The sequence below is a fragment of the Sparus aurata genome, chromosome 21 (assembly GCF_900880675.1).
Source record: "Sparus aurata chromosome 21, fSpaAur1.1, whole genome shotgun sequence".
NCBI classification, from domain to species: Eukaryota; Metazoa; Chordata; class Actinopteri; order Spariformes; family Sparidae; genus Sparus; species Sparus aurata.
This window is the reverse complement of record NC_044207.1, coordinates 15,058,250-15,080,871: the sequence shown is the minus strand read 5'-3', so window position 1 is coordinate 15,080,871 and position 22,622 is coordinate 15,058,250. Positions and strand designations below refer to the sequence as shown.

Genomic DNA, 22,622 nt, shown 5'->3' with positions numbered 1-22,622 from the left:
TTTAACATGGTTTAACAGAGGGGACCCAAATGCAAGACACTGAGGCAGAAGTAACCGAACAAAAGCTGAAAATCTGAATCCACAAATCCAACGAAAGGCAAAACTCTAGAAATCCAAGAACGGAAAAAAAGGACACCTGGAGAATTTTGCTTGGTGGAGGGCACCGTCATATTTTCTTGCACAGTGTGACTCCCCTGTCACACTGAGTCTCACTGCGTTTTTTGGAAAAATAATTAACATCATTGTTTGCTTTTAGCTTCCAAGTATAAAACGTCCTGCTGCCTTCTAAATAACCTGTAAAACAACGAATAATTGCTTTGTGTTGGGTAGTGAGCTTCGAAGACGCTGCTGTGCTTATTTTTGTCAATGCCAAGCTAAGGTAACAGGCTGCCGGTTGTAGCCTTTGATTTATCAGAGAGGCATGAGTGTTGTATTCATCTCCTCATATAACGCTCGTCAACAAATCAAATAAGTGTGTTTCCCAAAATATAGACCTATTCCTCCACTAGCCATTTAAAAGGGAACTGTATCAGAAATGTTTGTGTTAAATTGAGGAACATTTAAAAAAATATCATGGAACTTTCAGCTATCTGTCACAAAATCACCCAAATCAATTAAAGATTTTAACCAGTCCTTTTCCAACTGACTGCCTAAAAACGTCGAGCAGCATTTTATCAAACCGAAATGTGCTCCAGCGAAACAGTGAGCGGCCTGTGCACCACAAAATACGTGGGACTTCTGTTCTGCCTTTGGAACGGTTTCACTTTACACCTACACTTGATTATCATGAAAATAATGACTGTTCTGCTACCAAAAAAATGGGCGTACTTTGCCAGCTCAGTTCTGTGCCAGCGGTAACATTTTTCTAAAGCCTCTCTGATGTCTATCACATGTGAAATCACAGCAGAGCGCTCACCGATCATATCTGTTAAACCGGCATTCAGTCGAAGAAGGTCATGAATCTGTCTGGCATATTTTTTAAACAGTAAATCATCCGGTCTTACATTATTCATATAGTTTCCGTCTCAACCATCTGACTGAGCGAAGATTCATTCTAACCTTGTCCAGCGTTTCTCGCAGAGCTTGGCTAACCCCGCTGCACTGGTTGCTGTGCCGACTCCGATGGTAGGTGGGCAATATTTGTGGTTTCTCTCTTCTCGTGTGTGGATGTTTCTACACTAAACACATGTACCAGTAACTCTGAAGAAGCCAATAAAAAAAAGCCCGGAGAGGATGTTCTTCACTTTTGACTGCTGGAGTTTTGGTGCACATGTGTTGCATCACGTTTCATCATCCTTTGGCCCAAAGATTGGCTTTTTTCTGTGCCTGTCTCTGGGTTTGGATTCTGACTTATCGAGGTCAGGCAAGTCATAAAATTAAAACTATCTTTCATGGCAGAGTGCAGAGTGCTGGGGATGAACTGAGGAGTCTCACAGCCTGAGGAAAGAAGCTGCTCTGAAATCTAGGGGCAATCACAGCAATAAAACAAATTTAACTTCACCGTCGTTTCACCACCAATATATAACAGTTATTAATCTTAAAGCTACTACAAGGAGTTTTCAACTGGTTATGAAGCAATCTCAATTTATACTGAAGCAGAGACGCTCCAAGGCTTTATGGGGCCCTAAGCGGAATTTGATTTTGGGCCCCCGCCAGCCCCAGCTAAACGCACCACCCACCCCTACACCGCCAATATAAACTATATATTGTCCCCGCTCCTGCGTTTATCCGTTGTACATCTAACAAAAACCATTATCAAGGCTCACTGGTGAGTTGGACAGTAACAAAATAAACCATCAGACAATGCATTCACTATAAACAAGTTAAAGAGAGCTAGCCATATCAGGATCTTTATCACACAGGGCCCCATTTGTCCACAGGGAGCTCAACAACAAGGAGTTCCTTGTAGCTGCTTTAAATATATTACAGGCAATGTAAGAATTATGCATTAAAGATTTGTATATACCTTTGATGTATGTTTTTGTTAAGTTGTGTACTCACAAATCACAAATCACAAATGTTTCCAACAATGTTAAAACCAGAGAAATCCATACAACGCTGCGCTTTATTTGGCCGCCTGACGCCACTACTTCTGAAGTTTGCCAATGCGTGTGTCTGAATCACGTCCCCAGTGAAGGGAATGTGACCGCAGGATTATTTGTGGTTATCTGCCTATTAACAGCCAGATTACTTTACTGAACATTACGGCTGTCACTTAAAAAATAAAATAAAATTAAATGACCAGCAATTTGTTCGAATGAATTCAAATCAAATCAAAATCAAATAAATGTAGTGGCATAAATATCTTGTTGCACAGTTATTAAACCTCTCTGAACATAAAAAAAACAACTCCAGAGTTGTCTCACTGTTTTATAAAAAGCTGTGATCATCTCACCGGCTGCAGGCTCTTTGGAGGGAAACAGCTTGTTGTCCAGCGTCATGCTGATGTCACAGAAGACCTCCTCCTCATCTCGGTCGGCGTCCAACTGAGACGAGAAAGTGAAACAAAAATCAGCTTTGACGGCGATGACAGAAACACAGATGTACACAGGAGTCATATGCTCAGTCTGTTCGGCCAGCGTGACCTCCAGAGTGAAACTCATTATAAGATCATGAGAAACGAGCTCTGATGCAAAATACACACTCGGGTCATTTCAAATTCAACTCACACTCAAAAGCTTTCATGACACTGGATTAATTAGAATCCTTTCTGTGTCAATTGGTCTCTTTGACTTTATTTAAAGGGGCCGGCTGGCTGTCTTTTGCACGTACAGTACTCGTAAATTGAGCATGAAGAATCTGCTCTGGGAGCAAACTGGAAGCTGATTGAAACCGACTTCTCCTCCTCCCTAATCTGCTCTTTGGCTGTCGCTCTGCTCTCCTCAGGGGCGATGACAGGCAGCTGAAAGGCGATCTTATGCATATGAAAGCGGATAAAATACAAACAGACTGGACATAATACGCCTTCAGGTGTGCGATTTCTCACCAGACAAGTAAAACCAAATAAAGACAATGAATGAACGTCAGCTGTGGGAGTAGAGGTCAGGAGAAATGTAAGATAAGGATAACAGCAGCAACAACCAGCTTCCTCCTGGGGTTTCCATGGCAACAACCTGAAAAAAGACAGACCGGCGTCTGCCATCGGCTGCGTAGGAGAGTCCCTCACGTCCACCTAGTCCACCTACAGGAGAGGAGGAGAGGGGATCAAACTGAGGATTCCCCAGAGAGGATGGCATTCGAAAAACCCATCAGAAGCACTCAGACCTCTCAGTCTCAGCTCAGCTCCGGCAACATGAGTGGAAAAGCTGTCGCACTGCAGTGTCTTTATAACCAAAATGTGCTCCTACTTCAACAGAGAGGCTCTGTATAATCCATTACATTTTACAAGAAGTCTTAAGAGACAAGTGTCACTTCTCAAGGACAGATTAACAGCTTTAACTTTTTAGAGAAAGCCTCGACCGTCCTCTGAACGATCTGTGTCACGACTGTTCCTTGAGGTCGACGACAAAGACTGGGCCTGACTGTCTGAGTCAATGTAATCGATGAGATGTAGCTGTGCAATATTTGGGCCTATCCATCATGATAACTTCACCTGTAGCACAGCAGAGCAGCGGGTCTTCAGGATAATAACCAAACGTACACTGCATCCAACTAAATCTGAAAATGCCTCTAAAAGTAAGTCAAAGTACTGATACCACACTGTAAAAATACCCAGTTTCAACCAGAACTCCTGTTCATGTTACTTCACTAAATGTGATGATACCTTATAATTTACTACGGTGTAATAGTCAATTATTTCCCGTGCATTAATGCCAACTTTTTTGTTTTGTAGTTGGTTGAAGTAGAGGTGATTATGGATTAACGGATTGATCTGATGAAAACATTTGTGATTGATCCATTTATTCTTGTATCATAGTCACAACAGAACGGAGCTGGAACGTCCAACCGTCAAAGAAAATCTTCATAATTGTGCTGCTACACTGCTCTGTGAACGCCGACATAGTGACCTACGATTGTTCTCTGTTGTACATATTGTAAATAATCTTCAAAAATAAACAGTCCTTGTCATTTTTTGTTGAATGTTATTTAGCATTTTTTGTTGATCCTCTTGTCTCCCTTCTTTTTACCTTTGCCACGCCTTTTCTCCCATTGATTAATGAACAGATCAACTGTGTTTGGGCTGCAGCTGCACAGCTTTGTTTTTTACTGCAGGTTATTACCCAGTTTCCACTTGTAAATCTAAAAATGTCTCAGTGGACTCTATAATGTCATGGATACTGTTATATTGTGTTGTTAGAGGGATCTTTACTCCTGCGTACATCGGATGTGTGCACTGAAGTCTCGGCAGGGAGGACCGACCAGGTCACAGTGACTTTCCCACATACAGATTTGGCGAGTCTGCCGCCACTTTACTGCTGTTAGTTTTTTATGACATTCTTGTGTGGGTGGAAAGTCTTTTTATTTTGAGCGTTCATCCGGTAAAGAATCTATTTTGCTGTCAGACTGTGAATGGAGAGGAATGTTGTGGATCATGTATTCGTCAAATTGACCTGAATTTACTTTCTTTCCTTTACAGAGATGCTTTTCTTTTCATTTTTCAGTTTAAGTGAAAAATGTGTTGTTTTTTTTTGTATTCTTCTTCTTCTTTTTTTCAATCTGTTGAATAAAACTCGTGATTGTCAGTCCTGTTTTCGGTGAACTCTGGGTTTAACCAGCTCTCGGTGATGGACCATCAATCATATCTTCAGCTGTTAGCGTCAAAAGAATCGCTTCACATTCACGTACTGAACATTTACAGGATAAAATACAAAAATATTCACATTTTCGTGAGGACCACTGTCAGGCGGTAGCGAGGTAAAAGCCCTCATCCATTATCGAAGAGATGTCAAAGAGGGAGACAGAGATTAAAGGAAGAAAAGGAGTCTTGGAGACAGCTTCACAGCAGCAGCGCCTTTCTGGACTTTGCAACTGTTCTGAGGAAAGTGTTTGGTGCAGCCAGAGTGATCCATTTGATCATCTGAAGGACGTGACCTGAAGCTCTTTGAGAGTTTGAGGAGCGATTCTTACATTCCTAATCGATGTTACGTAAAGGTTAAAGTCAAAAGATGTAAATATATCAGATTTTACTGCTATTGAAGCCTTAAATAGAACAATATCAGGTTGTTTCCAAAGCGAGAGATATCTTGATATTCAGAAGAGAGTTCATACTTGACTGATTATTTACAAAGCATGCATCTCATTTATATTTCAGGAATAATGAACAAATCGCTTGTAAGCACTCCTGGAAAAGATAAGACACTCGACCACGCGAGGTGTCTTCTGTTTGTTCATGTCTTCGTGCCATCCAGCAGCATTTTGGGCGGAAGCTGAAGCTGAACTCTGGAAGGTAAAGTTTAATTACAACTGGACCTTTTTTACCCCCCTAGAAATGCAGGACGGCTCCGACTGAGGCCACAACAAGCTATTATCTCTCACACGCTGAAATTTTCGCTGAGGCTTCATTGCAGACGCGTGTGTGTGTTTTGATAAGCTGAGTCATCCTATGTGAAAAAAAACAAAAAAAAAACACTTTTGTTTTTGTCACTTTTGTTCCAATGACAGAAACAGGACGGGTGAATTCAATGAAATAAGAAACAAGAATTAAGAATTAATGGGCCTGTAGACAATGTGGAGCAATGAGTCACTGTGATTGTTCTTTTATAGAGCTATGCCTTCCGATATGAGACCTGACGTTTAAAATGAAACAATTACTTCCACAGAAAAGCCCTTTGCTGAGCGACAGAAATTAAGCCTCAGGGGTTATTGCATTTATTAGTCAGGAAGCTATTGAGTCCTTCTCTTGGGATAATTACTGAAGAGCAGGAAGAACTTATCCAATTAGAAGTTAATCGCATCTTTAAAAATCTGTTTTTGTGCCCGGTTAAGACAGACTCGGTCTACAGTTCACCCATTTTACAATGTTTGTTTTTGTTTTAGCTCATTAGAGGACGGTTACTGCTCAGACACCAGAACTACATAACTGAAAGAACGTTAAAGACATTTTTGTAACGCACCTTTTAATAAGACTATTTCTTTTTAATATTTGTAGACTACATAACAAATGAATAGTTAAAAAAACACATCATTTGATTGATTGATAATGAAAACAATCATTAGTTGCAGCAAGTAACATGGCTTAGAGACAGCTTATTGCAATAAGCCGATTTGTTGAGTACGCAGAAGAAACCTGTTTTTCTTTCTTCTTGAGAACCCATATTTCTGTGCAATGTAACCAGTTTTCCGATTGTTCTTCAAGTGTGTGAGAATGATTAAAACTTCAGAAAGGAATAAAAAAACTTTGAGAGCAGAGCCCAGCCTCTGAGACTGTGTGCCATTTGCTGCTGAGCTGATAGTGTGCTATGAGTTTTTAGAAAACAGCTGCCTGCTGTGGCCAAAGAAACGCTGTGGGAGTGATGAGTGTGAACCAAAACTGTAAATTTGTTGGTCAGACAGATGAGGCTCTCCACAACAGAGTGCAGCTGCAGTCTCAGGTGATAATTCTCTGTAGGTTCATCAATACGAGCGACTCCTTTCACATAAAATATAAAAAGTGTGATTAAAACTGTTTTAATATTTAATCTACCAACACTCCCTGATATTTCCCAAATAGACTAGGACAAAATAGCCAACAAAACAAACAAATGTTAAAGTAACTGTGTTTCCCAGCAGGGCCAGAGGCCCCGGTCGGACAGAGATCGATCACTATCGGCACGGCCAATTCAAAAGAGAAGCAAAAGCATGTTTTGAGCAACACAGCGCAGTGTGCCTGTGAAGCAGGGACCATCATATGTAAATACAGTGATGGCAAAATCAGTGCGACTGTACTTTGTGCTAAGTTGAAAATACTTGAACTTCAAACTGCTTCAAAAACAACTGAGCAGCGCCTTCAAACGCCTCTTGGTGTGATCACAGGCTGAGATGTCTTTTATTTATGATTGCCAATGCGTCATTGATGGTGCTCGTTCATTCATCATGCAGAAAGATGCTATTCCTTCCGTATTTTATAGCACAGATGAACAAATGCGTCATTATCTCCAAATGGACAGAAATGAACCAATTATAGACACAATAGACCTCAAGGGGGGATTTATGACGAGTCATCCATTACACAGCTGTATGGTTTTATCCTTTAATGAACCACAGTGTTTATCTGTCCACTATACAGGATTTATCATCAGCGACAGCACTTCGATGTCTCAGTCAATTTGTGCTAATGGAAGACAGACTGTTGAAGAAAATCCCACCGCACAAGATTTACGTGGACAAAAGTCTTCCGCCGCTCCAGCTGAGGAAAACTGATGTTTTCTCTGCTGGCTGTCAAACAGAGAACACTGAGGTCTGTTCGCACTCACGAAAACAAACACAAACATGATGCACGCCCAAGTTCAGTGGGATTAAATGTGGCATGAAACAACATGTTGTTGTTTAGCAGCTCGACAACTGCAGGTGCGAAAAGACAAGACACACTTCTACAGGTGTCAGCCGAAGGAAAGGAAGAAAAGAAAACTGTCAACGTACAGCCTCCGACTGGGAATCATCCGCGCGGCTACTGTAAATGCAGCTGAAAATAAACACATGAATACAGATCCTTTTATCCTCTGAAAGGCTCCCGTGATTTGTCATACAGTAACTGAGTTTTTTCTGAGCCTGTAATTGCCGGGGTTTGACAAACAAGAAGGTACAGGGGAGTGACGCTGTGCCTGTCGCCGCCTATTGATCTCTGCAAGAAGGAGAGTGGCGGCAGCAATTTACAGGAGAGACAATCCGTCAATAAGCTCTCAGAGCGTTCAAATCACCGGGCGAGGACTGCAGACTCCCCTCGTTCGCAGGTTCAGAAGGTAGAGGAAACTGGTCAACCCCGAGGTGTTTTCACAAAAAACGCAGCATGATTAAATTGCATCGGGCCACAAGGAAAATGCGTTGTCCAATTACGTTCTTCGGAAAATGTAAATAGAGGATGACCATGTACAAATGTATCCTGTGAGTTGGTTAATCATACGTAGGAAAAAACGAGGTTGATCTGGTTGAGACGTCAGCTTGTAGCTAACGTCTCAACCAGATCAACCTCGTTTTTTCGAGGTTGATTTGGTTGATCTGGTCAAAAACGAGGTTGATCTGGTTCCAGATCAACCTCGTTTTTTCCTACGTATGTTTAATCTAATCTAGTCTCAACCAGATCAACCTCATTTTCAGTTTTCAGTTTTCAGTTTTCAGTTAATACAAAATAAATATGTCACACAAAGTAGTATCACGGGATGAAAACGGCCAAACATGAAACAAGAGTGTTTTTAACAGTCAAACAATGGCAGTTTTCTTGCCAATCCTAAAAGGATCTTAAAAGTCTGATGCAGTTCCACAACACGTGGAGGATGTGTGAAGATTTGCAAAAGGTAGCAGGCTGCAGGAACCTTACCTCCACTTTAATTTTTACATCTGTTCAAGTGGGAATAACAGAACAGCAAAGTTTTTAGTACGCAACTTCAACAATGGTCCAGTAATTTTTGTTTATATGCTGTAGGTTTCTCCTCGAAGTGACCTGGTGGGAGGCTCAGTGGAACTACAGACTTGGACCATCTGCTGTGGTGCCATCTTTGAAAAAAATCTGAAGCTTTTCTTAGCACAACTATCTGTTGACTTTGTAGGAGTTCAGCTTCTTGCTGAGGTGACTCATTTCATCACTCTGTTGGGAAAAGGCTGACACAGAGGCCTGCTGGGTAATATTAACCTCTGTTGATTACAGTGACCCAGAGCGTGTCCGTCTGTGGGAAGAGAGCTTCACCAAACTGTGGAGAAAAGAACAAATCCAACGTTGACTTGACAACTTTATCTTGAGGAAATTGTTTATTTTCAGTCAACAGCCGAGATTAGATAGCTGCTTCATCTTTCCTCTTCCTTTGTTGTTGTTTGGGGGTGTTATTATTATCTAACTGGAAGAAATAGCTGTGGAGAAATATTCCATTTACAAAACTTTGACAACCGACAGCTGATTTAACGAGCTGTCAAAAATAATTGACGAATTAATCTGAAAATGTACGCAAAATCCTCCTAAAACGCCGATCACAGTGTAGCCAAGTCAAAGATGCCGCTTTGGGCTCTTTGGAAAGGTTACAGTCTCGGCATTGCAGTTTAATGTCCTCTTTCCTTTTCAGTAGTGGAGTTGTTCAACAGATAAAGCATGAAAGAGAATTTATGATCTCAGTTTGTAGCTATTTTGTTGTCATTTATGCCTGAATATTGTGTTTCGGAGACAACAGCTTTTCTTAGGATTTGCTACACTCCTGAAACAACTAGATGCTCCATCTGTAGGTTTTTCACACTTTCTGTAGCATAGTCTGTATGTATACAAAATAAAAAGGCTTTCTAACAATGTATTTAAATATACACTTGAATAGGCACTTTAGCCTATTTAGTAATCTTTCACCTATCAGTTTTAATCGCTTAAGTAAAAGTGCCCTAAATTCACGAAATAACAAATATAGTAGATAAAATAAACTTGATTTCTGATTCTAAAATATGAATGTTGTCTGGTTTCTTTCTCTCCTGTGAATCTCTGGGCTTTGGACCATTGCTAAGACAGTGTAAGATATTTTATAAGATCTTGAGCATGGAAGTTTGTGATTTTCTGTCATTTTCTGGACCAACAAATCAATTGATTAGTCAGGAATATAATGGCCATGATAATCTTATAGTGAAATAATTCCTAACGGGGTTGAAGTAACTCATTACAGCGATTTAAATGACTTTTTTGGGTACTTGTACTTTTATGAGTATTTTCTCAAGTCTGTAATTCTACTAGTACATAAGCATGCATTACATCATGTAGTCTACACATATTTGGTTACTTTAAAAACATGATTGAGTACTGAGTACAATTTAGATCAATATCTAAACCTTTCATCTGCATATTTATAGCAGCTTTGATCACAAATGAGCCATTGAAAACCTGATATAGGAACAAAACTGTGCAGCAGGCGCAGGTTTGGAGAGGTGACACTGACTGCTGAGCAGAACAGAAGAGGAGTTGGGGGTAATTTAGAAACAGAAATTTCAGTCTCGTTCCACCACTGCTGAAAACAGAAGAACTTTGTCTTGTATTTGGCAAAGTGATAGAGATAGTATAGAACAGTACCAACTATTATAGGATGCATCTTGGCCTATGCATGCACTTGGAGAGAAAAAAACAGACAGAGGAGTGAACAAACGTTGAGGAATATTTCATGAAAACACTGCAAATACATCACAGAGAGGCGAGATTCATGGACCTTGAACGGTGAAGAAGTGAGAGAGCGGGGCAGAGGGAGCAAGACAAGAAGGCAGAACACTCCTGCAGAAAATCGAAAAGATATCACAGAGGTGGAAATGTGTGTTTGCGCAATAAAAATCCAGACTCAGATTAAAATCCGGTGTGTCCCAGACTCGTTAAGTGTTGCTTGCTTCACAGCAGCATCAACCAGAGGAGGCTGCAGACAGGGAGCGAGCACTGAAAACACAAACTGCAGGCTCAGACTTCTGGAGGGCATCTCATTATATTTTCATTCTTTCCAACTATAGTATGAGAGCCACCTGAGATTACGGTGAGCATTTGATTTTAAGATGCCCCCCAGACAGCAATCTAAAAGGCCGTCTTTCTCTCAGTAACAAGATGGAGGAGTTATTCAGTATTCCCTCTGCTGCAAGAAGAAGACGCTGTGCTTAGACTCAGACAGATCAATAAGACTCCTACATGAAGAGTGGGCAGCTGCCTCCTGCAGGACCCGATAGCTCTATTAGCACCCACTTCACACATACCGGGGGTAACTCGATGCCCCTCTGCAACAAAGCACACATAGTAATGAAGGTCCCAGTGGTCTCCAACTAACACTCGGTCCTCTCGTCCAGCAGGAACACACTGAATTTGAGCACACAAAGCAAGAAGGACAAACGGGAGCCTGCTGGGGTCTCACTTATATAACAGAATTATGTTCAGTGTTGATCTTAAAGGATAAGTTCACCCAAACAAAACAATTATCATTATCTTCACGCCCTTACTTCCTGTCTCATTATACGTGACAAACACAGTACCTCCTGCGCTGAAGGTTTACACTGGATGGACAATCAAGCAGCGGGACGATAAAACACACAGCGCATACACACTATCCCGCAGGCCTTACCGTAACTATAAGGCCCCTCTCCTGGAAGTATTTGACCAGAGGAATGGTGTTCTGTTTGAAGTTGGTCAGGCGGCGGTCGATGGCCTTGGGGTTGTCGTCCGGTCGTCCATGCTGCTCGGCGCGTTTCTGCAGCCTCTCCTTCAAACGGTGGTTGGTGCAGGCCAGGAACACCACCAGGTCAGGAGTGCAGATCTACGAGGAGAGAGAAGACGTGGCAAACATGACAGCCGAAGCTAAACCGCTCTGATTAACTCTCATTCATATGTGATGCACACAATGAGAGCCGGAGGGAGCTCGGTCTCGGAGCTGTGCCACAGTAGTGGAACTAGAGAAGCAGCTCGGGGTCAGTCTCTTTCTTTAAACTGAATGCACTCGGGTCAAAATGTCAAAACTGCCATTCACGCTAGAATAAAGACTTCACTCTCAGTCAGATTGGATATTGTATTCTTTTTCAGCAGTTTTGTTGCATTTTGAAGTGAGTTCACCACCTGAATTTCCCTGCATTGAACCAGTGCGGTGACGACCTAAGATCGTAGAAATTAAAATAGCCTGAAGCTGCTCCACTGCTGATGCAACGTTAACACAGGTGGGATTATGAGTCAAACCAAATGACACTGTACTTTCGCAACAGGAGATAAGAACACCATTAGCTGCCACACACACACACACACACACACACAGATTGTCTTTGTGTTGTCAAAGTCAGTCCCTTTTTTTTTTGTGACACGACCGGCAGCGAGTGACATTTTAAGGTGCGATCACACGTGCGGCCTTTTTCCGTAACTATGACAGCAGTTTTCTATTTAGAGACCAGACGAGGAGGAGCAGGATGAGGTATGAAGTACAACTCGTCAGCATTCCCTCAAATCATCGGCGTGTGTGTGTGTGTGTGTGAATAACGCTGTGATTACGCACTGCTCTTTGTTGCTATGGCTGCCACAACCTTAAAGCTTCAGCTCCGTGTCGCGATTTACCTCCTGCCGTGCTGCACACATTTAAACAGTTTGTCCTGGAGTCTGACTGATGCACGCAGATCTCGCTATGGTCCCTCAAATGTGGTTATAGGATATTTTAATTCCACTCCATTTTCAGTAACCGCTTATCCTTTGCGGGCCGGAGCTAATCCCAGCTGACACTGGTACCCTGGAAAAGTTGCTTGTTCATCACAGGACTACATTCATGGTTACATTCACAACTACGACCAATTTAGATTGATTCATTAACCTGCAATAACCTGCAATAACCTGCAAAAAATGCATAGTGGGTTTTCTCGGCTTATATTGCAAAAATCAGCCGACCTTTGCTGGTGGAAACAATGTTGAGGTATGGTGGCCCTGAGGGTCAAAATCTAACAACGTTTCGGAAATCACGACATTTCAGAGTTCGGAGAAGCAGCAGGAGGAATGGTGTAGGAATAAAATAATGATGTAAATAAATAAATAAATAAATAATAATAAATAATGTATTTCTGTGGATGGAGTCATCAGCACAACATGTTTGTGACACATACAAAAATAGACTATCAGTTTAAGTGTACTCTCTATTTAAAACCCTTCCACACTTTCACTTGTTGTTCGACGGCCCTTTGCAACGGAAAATCTAAATCATCAATATCACTCAATGCAATCAAACACCTTTGTTAAAAAAAACTAAAAAACACTCTCTGTTTTGACTCTCAGAGCCACCGTACTTATGAAAGTGGTGCTGGCGAATCAAAACATAGGTTGCTCAATAAAACCCTGCACTGAGCTACTCTTCCACTTGAGGTGGAAATACCCTTCGCATTCTTTAAACCATTGTCAGTATAAGAATATTGATAAGTGCTACTTGAATTTCTTTTGAAAAGATAACACGCAATCAAATGTTATTTATTGCGGTGAACCTTTTTACAGACACTTGATTACAATTACAAGAATTTGACTGAACAATTCAGCAAGTTTTTATGTTTTTCATTTACTTCAATCTTTTTTCTTTTTAGCTCTGAAACATCTTTAACCAGAGAGGGATAAATAGAAAGTGATTTTAATTACTTTAACAATTAACGATCAGATTCTGAGCCAAGTTATCTTAAGTAATCAGGAGATGATGTATTAACTACAACAGGCCTCAAGTGACTGTTACCAAGGTATAACAACACAGAATAAACAATAACTATCCTAATTTATAGGAAAAGGTCAGGCGGCAGCAACAGCGCTGACTGAGGCCTGAATAATAGAGATTTAATCTATCACGCTCCAATGAGCTTTTGTTTCACAAAGCCCAGCACACAAAACCATTCCTTAGTAACCAACGCGTGCGTAAACTAAACAGGCTGACGCAAGCGCGGGGTATTTAAAGACCAGTGAAGGATGCTGTTATCTAATGCAAAGCAGCATCACAGGAGAAAAACCCTGGTTTCTATGGCTCTGACCTCTTCCAAGAGGCACCTCCAGATGTTTAGTGAAGTGTTAAATACGCTCCTCATCTTCAACCTGACGACTACTCACCGAGCTCACCACTGCTGGGATCTTTCTTCCATAAAAAAAACATCAAGAGCGGGCTATTCATATTCACCCACTGTCGTTTGTTTTCCTGCTTTGTTTGATGAAATGAGCTCCCCAGAGTCTGTATTTGATCTGGCGCACCGCCAGAGCCAAAAATAGCTCCATCGGTGTAGTTTATTGAGGTGAAAGCTTCTCAGTTTAAAGTCTTCCTGACCAAAGCTTTTTCTCCATCGCACCGTTAATGTGGAGCAACGAACACATGCTACAGCTTCACAGACTTATCATCATTGAAATTACTCCGGAAATGTGTTATCATCACATCACGTAAGACTATTTTCGAAAGCACTTTTAGTACCGGTTGTTCTGCTGGTGATACCATCTCTCTTGCTTGAAAGCCAGGAAGCATTTGGTGGGCTTCCTCTCTAACCAACACAAACATCAGGCTAAAAATGGTGCATAAGCAGGCAGATGTTCACCTGATCGCTGAGCCAAACACGACAGCTATAAAATACCTTTTTAAAGATGTTCTGCTAAATGCGCCCGATCAAAGACGAAAAAACATGATGGCAGCAGTTCAAACAATGAAATGCTGAAATGTGGCTTCCTGTTCTGATGCAGACGAACGTCAACACCATTTATGAAGCAAAATGTACTGTCGCCAGCAAATGTTAGCTTTTATTAGCATCTTAAAGATGCCACATTCACGCATACGGTGTATTTTGTTTGATTGTTACCACTCTGTAAGCATTTTCGCTCTGGGTTTATGATAAGTTTCGCTTAAAATTGCTTAAAAACAATCCTATTACAGCTGTTCAAACTTCAGTTAATCACGAAGGGTTCCTTCCAGACATTGCTTTCATTCATACCATTTAAGGCTGCCATACATGAAGAAACAGCTGATTACAGGCATCTGTCCAGACTACTGTTGGCCTTCGGTTAATTTTATTTCTGCCCTGCCTCTCAAAGCATGCTGAGCTGCTGACTATCAGATGTCTCCATCTGTCTCCATAAACCCGAGCGTTCTGGGGTCGTTTCCTCTTTATATGGCATCCAGCAGTTCCCATGGAGAACTACAGACTCTTCATTTTCAGACATCTCTGGGTGGTTTGAGTGGAATTCATCTTACTTGTCCAAACGAGCAGACAAGTAAACACATCATTTAAACCACTTTCCCTATTGGACCCAGTGGACGTTCATTATGTGTAGTGCAGGCAGCTCGGCTCACTGTGTGGCTGTAACAGCTGATGTCATTATCGATTCATCCGCAGATGATTTTCTCAATTCAGTTCTCATTGTTTGGTTTGTAAAATGCCAGATTGTCCAATCGGCAGATAAAACCCTACAGATTTTAAACTAAGGGTCTGTAGATATAAAAGGCTCATCAAAGATAAAGAAAAAACAACAATTCTTAGTCACAGGTGGGCTGGCTAAGGCAGCAGCTGTACAAAATCACATCATAGTAAAATGCAACACAAGACAAAAATCTGAATAAAACAGAGGAACAGGTGTTCAAACACAGTGGCCTCTCAAGAAAAACAACAACATGTCAGCTTTAGCACTTTCCTGATGATGCCATTCAATTCAACAGTGGATACAAATTTTCCCTTGGTTTGTCAAACCTGCAGGTACATTTAAAAGCAGCCAGAGTGAAGTGACGCTGAAAAAGGACGAACCTCACTCTTCACGTTTTTTTTGCTTTTTCTTAGTGGACATGTATCCAGTTGCAATGCGACAGAAAATGAAAGGAGTTAAAACTTCCCCTCAATAATTAATGAGCACTTTATAAGCTTGCTAAAAGCAGAATTACGTAACATTACCGTCTTTGAAACTTTCTCCTTAAGCCTCTAGAAGTCTGTCTCGCAGGAAAAGTTGGCTGAAGCCATGTGCACTTGCAATATGCATTAATTAGTTCTTCTCAAAGCATAATGTTTAATTTCTCCGGAGTGTTAGAGAGTGTGCTGGGAGAGTCCACACTGATCATCTCGCAGTGCAGCAGAGCGTCAGCCGTTGTTTTGTCCTCTCCTCTACAACCATGGTTGTCGACCAGTTACATGTAATCTCACAAACAATTTTCATGATCAATTACTGTCTTGATTTGTTTTTTTTATTGATGGGTACAAAATAGCGTTTTGTCCGACGTACAGTCCTTGGCGACAGTAACCAGCGCTTGTTGGGCATTTTCCTTGATAAACCACTTTGTCTGATTGGCCAATTACCAAAATTGATAGATAGATGTGTGTGTTGTGGATTGAGACACCTGCACAGAAGAAGATTGTCGGGGGGTGGGGGGGTGGGGGGGGTGGGGGGGGGGGGGGAATAGACTGATAGACTGAACCCAACATAGTCGATAGAGGTGGAGGAAAAAAGGCAGCAGGGGAGGATCAAGGGATAGATGGTCTCTCCGGGCAGCTATAAAGAGGAGCAGGGCTGCTGTGCTGGCCCACAGGAGTGGCTCATAAATGGCTGCTGTGAAGTTGTAAAGGGCAAAGTAGCTGCATGGGGTGAAGGGGAGACTAATGAAAATGGATGCTGCAGGTCCCCAAGAGGACCCCAGAGCTCACACTGCGAGCTCCTCCACCTTCAGATACATTTTCCAGACTCTCTGTGACTTTGTAGCTGAGTGTATTACTTTTCTATCCATCTCCATCTGTTTCAGCCCATCATCTTTAATCGCAGCAGCCTCTCTTTAACTGTGTCAGCATGTCTTCTTTTGGTCTCTCTGTAAAGCTCCTCACTGGCCCGAGACCATAGACGTGCCAAGAGTACCAGTCTTAAAAGTTGCACTGCTGCTAATGACAAAGAAAAAAGTCTTCAGGAGCTCCACTGGGACTTTAACACCAGCATGACAGGTTAGCCTGGAGGAACATTTGTGGTATAATTAGCTGAGGTTGTTTAGCGCCTGTCCAATATAAATAACATTGGTCTGTAGAATTGGATAATCTATTAATGTCATTTTTTATAATCATAAATGCCAAAACATTGCATGTTTCAGTCTTTCAAATGTGAAGATTTCCTGCCATAATTTGTCTTCCATCACCTTAGACTTAGACTAAGTTTTTGAGCACCTTGAGCTTTTGCAACATTTCATAGACCAAATAATTATTTAATTCAAGTATTTGACAAATTAATCAGAAATGATCATTAATTAGAGCCACCTGCAACTACGAGAAAGTTTAGACAAACCCTATCAATTCTTATTCAGTTGATGAATATTTAATGTTGTCCCGCTTTTCTTCCTGAGTCCTTACGTTTCATTAAGGTAACACCTCTTCTGTTCCTTCAGAAGATGTGACATTACCAAGAGCAGATAACGTGGATTTGCACGAGATTTTATTTAGTCTGTGATAGGACAGCTGACCGGAGCTGGACGATCTTGAAAGTGTTCAGTTTCAACTGGAAGCTGAATGGAGACACAAAGATGTTTCTAAGCATCTGGGAACTATTCATGTCCTTGTAGAGGACTGACACGAAGTTGTCAGAGCAAACACAGAGCTTGAGATTATTACTTTTAATTGGCATAACATAATTAGCATAAAAGTCAACCTTTCCACAATATCACAACACACCTTTTTTAAGCACTTCAGTTGAGTTGGGATCAAACAACAAGATATAATGTGTTAGTTGTTGAGCTTTAGACCGAACCAGGTTAGCTTTCGTTGGTGCTTTGCTAAGATAGGCTAGTTGCCCCCTGGCTCCGGCCTCATATTTAACACACACAAAGGTTTAGGTCACCCAAGGATGTTTAATTAGACTTCCAAATCAAAAAATGTATCCACTGCTTTAGAGTTGCTTCTTTTACAATGCAGGCAGTATGGGGAAAGTCCTTTTGGGTCCCTTTTTCCCCCTGGTAAAATTGTCTTCAAAGTCTTATGCTCTTCCTTGTGGCTTACCGTTACCAATAGGATAGTACAATCTGCATGAAACCTGAGAGGCGAAAATCAGGGAAAAAGTAAGTGTGGTGGAAAACCTGGTATATATAAATCTATATTTTTCGCTGAGTTCTGCCTCTCAGGCTATATATGGGTTGTTCTCATAAATCTTATTGCTCTGAGCGATAATGTCACTGAAGGTGACTCGGATGAGTGTATCAATACTTTCATCAATTCACATCTGCACATCTGTGGTGGCTGCACCGTAAGAGAATGGGGTTCAAAGAAAATCAGGCTGAGACAATGAACGTGTGAGTCCAAAAATAGGATTTTTTGACTTGCAATAACTGCGACAAATGGTCTAATCCAGACAACATGGCACCTAATTTGTCAAGGCATACCACGGTTATTTTCTCTCTTTGCTCCTGAGCTGCACAGAAGCCCCTTTAATAACCAGTTGTCACTTAACTCTATTGTAAATCCCAGGGCTGCTGCATCCCTGCATTATTGGCTGAGAGGTCAGCAGCTCCTGTCCAATCATCAATGAGTGTATGAGCTGTTTTTGAAACTGTTGCTGGGACACGGTTATAAATACAACTATATACGCGTGTTATCTACATGATTTAATCTCCAGTGAACTTCCTCCGATCCTTATCTAACCCCGGGGACACATTTGCGAACTGTCATCAGCCCCTTTTTGCAATCCTTTTACACAACAATTTAAATAACCCTGTGACAATAAAAACAACTATCCTGCCTAATTTATGTGATTATCTTTTATGAAATGTAATTTACCAAATTACAAGACGAGAGATGGGACAAGATTTTAATCATGAACAACAAGGATACTTTAATGTGAAAATTCCTGTCAGCGAGTCAGCCACAAACGGTTTGCTTTTTTCTATTTAGAGCCTCAGCTGATGTGGGGGACGAAGAGAGATGGTATGCTTAATCACATCAAATCTACTACCTGTTAGAAACAGCTGGAATTGCTGATAATAACCATAGTAATAGCTCAGTTGCGAGCTCTATCAATGAGGGGGTAGTGCATGATTGTGTGGATTTTGTCTGGTTAGAAATCCCTCTCTCTGTACATGAGCCAGCCACATGTATCATCCGCTTTCTTTGTTTGGTCTCCCCATGCAACTCTCAGACAGGGAACGTGCACTAAGTGGAATCTGCTGTCAGGCAACGTGGGCCAGGAGACAGCAGCAACCACATTACGAGCTCTCATTACGCCGAGACTTGGCCTCTCCGCAAAAAGAGGGAGAGAATGTACAATTACCGGAGAGACGAGACACTATAACGAAGACATGAGAGCGGGTTAGCTTTCCACAGCGGTTAGTGTGATGAGCCAAAGAATCCATTCGCAATGCCTGCAACAGTTTGTTGTGCAATAGATCAGGTTCGGCTGGTGATAGCAGCATGGGCAGCTGGATTGATGATGCGGAGCATTTCCCCCCTGGTTACTGATGAAGGTAAATAAAACGGATTGCGATCTGAAGGTTTTTCAGATTTTACATCTTAGAATAGGTTACGACAGTAGCCAGAATAAAAAATGGTGAAACAGAGGAAAAAACTTGACCATCATCCACATGTGAGTGATAAAGTACTGAGCGATATACTGATGGGTAACTATGTAAGATAAGAAACACAAAAATGTGAGGAGCTACTGAAGAGCAGGTAAGAAATTAACCAGGAACAACTTGATAGTTAATGATTCGTTAATGAGTAACTCCCCAATAATTGTGATTCGAAGACTATAAAGTAGATAGTAATGAGTTAATGGAGATCAGACTGGTAGATCATATAGTAATGAGTCATTAGGTAATGATTAGTTCATAAGTATCTTTGTATCAACAAACTGACCACAACCAGCTGCTGAGTGGCAATAAATGAACCCTAACCCACCAGCAGTACTGTATATGATGGAAACTGTGATGACTAGTGAACAATTTTAGAGTCGTACCGACATGTTAAAAAAAAAGCACAAAATTAGTGGCCTTGTTGACACACGAGATTAAACCATGAGGTAATGGACCAAACACAATGTGGTCTGGATATGACTGTAAATGTGGTTTGTTTTGTTGTATTGAGTGGTAGAAGTAATTCAGTAAGTCAGACACATCTTTTGATTTACCTTTACTTTTGCAACTTATAGGAGTTCTGCAACCGTCTCCAGCAGTCACAGAAATGGCTTGAAAGACACTCTTATCTTTACTAATGTGTGTGGGGGTACTATGAGGCATACAACCCTATCTTTTTCAAACTTTAACACATTATTTTGCCTCTCTCATTCACTGATGTGTTTTTAATGCAGTTGTTGTATTGTCTTTTCTATTGTCATGTGTCCATGTCACGTGGCTGTCAAGTTTCTGTCTGTGAATCTGAAAAAATGCTGAACATTTCTTTCGGGGTCAGAGGAAAATAATTATGATTTTAACATAGTTTCTGCTTTAAATTGTATTTTGATTATATTCTTAGATAGAAATGTTTTATTTTCATGATCTTCCTTTGGCGAATGTGTGTGATGTTTAGTTTGTTAGTTATTACGAAGACTTATCGTGGTATGGTTTTGCAAGAAAGTGGTTAAAATCTTTGAACAGTCATTTTGCGCATCATGTACACACCCTCATCATGGAAAACACACAAAGAAATGCATATGATGTAGCTTTTAAGTTAAAGGCAATCGATCTGGCTGTCGAAGAAGGAAATAGAGCTGCTGCACGTAAGCTTGGCATCAATGAATCGATGGTGAGAGATGTTGGAGATGGCAGCGTGAAGAACTGACTCAATGCAAAGGACGACAAAAGCTTTCAGATTATTAAAGCAGATAGCCCGAACTTGAAAACGTTCTTGAAGACTGGGTAAACACACAGAGAACAGACGCGGACACCTGCAGCTTATAGACAAGTGAGGCATATATATGTGCAACTTTTTTTTTCTTTTTAAAATTAGTTGGTGCGGCTTATCTTCAGGTGCGCTCATTAGTCCGGAATTTACGGTATTTTAAAGATGTCCTTCCCCATCCTGAAAGATAAATTTATTAGCAGAAAAGTAAATGAATATGCACAAAGACGGCAGCATTTAATTGCAGTCATCACAGAACGTAAATGTTAATGGCCGTCATATCTGCAGGCGATGATTCTGACTTAATTGTTTAAACCGTGACTCAAAATGTGACTCACGCTGATTTATTATTTCACAGTATCTATCTATAAATACATGGAACCTCTGTCTGTCTGTCTGTGTGTGTGTGTGTATGTGTGTGTTCCTCAAATATCTCTGCGGATCAGGATCAGACTGACCTGAGAGTTTCAACATGGCTGCTGCGTGGTTCAATGGTGTGATATTTCGCATTTGTTTGGACTGCAATGATACTGTTAATAAATTATTTCATAAATGCTTTACAAATTCCACGAGCATTGTCCACCGGAGCCACTACAGTCACGTGCACACCAGAGCCAATCACTGCACACTGTGGCCAGGTGCGCACCAGAGCCAATCACTGCAGAGCCCACCGCGACCCCACACCTTAAGAAACAAGCAGATTTATACCTGCAGCGGCGCGAGCTGGACCGGGATTTTGCCGGCGGTTCGGTCCCGTTCTGTTCTGTTCTGTGCATCTAAACTGACTGTTGTAGATTAATGAGATTAAACGAGTCCGGACCGAGTCTGTTCGGGTCTGAGGAGATCCGGAGACGCGCGGACAACAAAGCTAGTCGCTAGCTACACGGCCCACCTCCAGAGGCGACGGACCGGAAGCATCGGCACGTCCAAAACCGGACCTAGGGTAAATAATGTCCTCCACGCTTTTTTGCGAACATCACCGTCACGTTTGCTTTGTTTCTGGTGCAGGAAGAAACGGTAAAAACGGGCTTTTGTCACGAAAGTGTCCAAGCAGCAAGTTTGGTTGTTGAGGAACAGGAAGTTGTGGGAGGGACCTAGGCAGATGATTGACAGGCAACGACGGTCGGTGTGTGTGAGAGTTGAGAGATTTGTGACATTTAGCGTGTTTGGAGTGTGTAGTTAGTGTGTTATGTAGTGTTATGTGTAGTGTGTTTAGTGAGTAGTGGAGTCGTTTTTTTGTTTAATGAGGAGAAGCTGAATGTGGAGCAGGCAGTGCAGCTCTTCATTCAGCTGGAAGGAGCACAGGCAGACCTGAGCATTGCCTGCATTTAAATGTAAATAGTTACATATAACTTTGTAAATGTTTTAAATGTATGCACACATTTAGATAAACAACAATTTATATTTGCATTATAAGTAAAAAAAATAATAAAAAAAATGGATTGTTAAACATAAAAATAAAAAATAAAAAATAAAAGATAAAAAAATCTAACTTTTTCTTCTCGGATTTTCTGTTTTTTTTTGTGATTTTAGGTCCATTGTGTTAATACAGTATGTCAAAATAAAAAAAATAACTGTACAGTCACACATGTGAGGTTGTGCTGAAAATAATGACACCAAGTAAATAGCTTTTAAGATGAAATATAATGGCAAAATCAAAAATAGTTAAAAACAGCCAATTATACCCTGGAATATCAGATTTCACAACAAACCTAAATATCCCTGACGCCCCACCTTCAAACACAGCCTCATTTGGCCATCCATGAAAAAGCTCCTTAACCTCCCACTTTTTTATAGGAATACACTTTTCTTACGGGGACTGCACTAGTTGTTTATAAAGAGCAAAGTCAGCGCGGCAATTAAAATTAAAGAGTGTTTGTTTCTATGTGCATGTGACTATGTCTCATTAGTTTGTGTGTGTGTCTTTGTGTGCATTTTCTTGTGTTTATGCTTCCCTGTAAATATGTTTGTGCGACTCTTTTCAGGAGTGTGTTTGTGCGCATGCTCTGCTATATCTTTATGGTGATCTCCATCTGTGTGAGGCTGTGTGCACTTGTCTGTCTTTGTGCGTGTGTAAGAATATAATTGATTGTGTGCATATGTTTGTGTGTGTATGTAAGAGACACACTCAGTAATTGGTGTGAAATAAGGAATGAGAAACATGAAATGAGAGACAGATATTGCCCTCAGTGCCATTTGTTAACGTTAGTGACAGGAGCAGACGGACTCTA

The 22,622-nt window shown here is 41.1% G+C and overlaps 1 protein-coding gene and 1 long non-coding RNA gene across 2 annotated transcripts in view; one reads left to right on the top strand and one right to left on the bottom strand.

The window, feature by feature from the left end:
* Window positions 1-9,551, top strand: part of LOC115572161 (uncharacterized) — a 31,815-nt gene extending 22,264 nt beyond the window's left edge. Inside the window, exons 2-4 of the long non-coding RNA XR_003982034.1 lie at window positions 5,252-5,386; window positions 7,205-7,375; window positions 8,558-9,551. This is a non-coding gene — a long non-coding RNA (uncharacterized LOC115572161). The remainder of the gene's footprint in view (window positions 1-5,251; window positions 5,387-7,204; window positions 7,376-8,557) is intronic.
* Window positions 1-22,622, bottom strand: part of ak5 (adenylate kinase 5) — a 78,206-nt gene that overhangs the window by 34,846 nt on the left and 20,738 nt on the right. The window contains exons 6-7 of the mRNA XM_030401990.1: window positions 11,190-11,381; window positions 2,396-2,486 (exon numbers count right to left, since the gene is read on the bottom strand). Coding sequence (XP_030257850.1) covers window positions 2,396-2,486; window positions 11,190-11,381 — 283 coding nt within the window. The remainder of the gene's footprint in view (window positions 1-2,395; window positions 2,487-11,189; window positions 11,382-22,622) is intronic.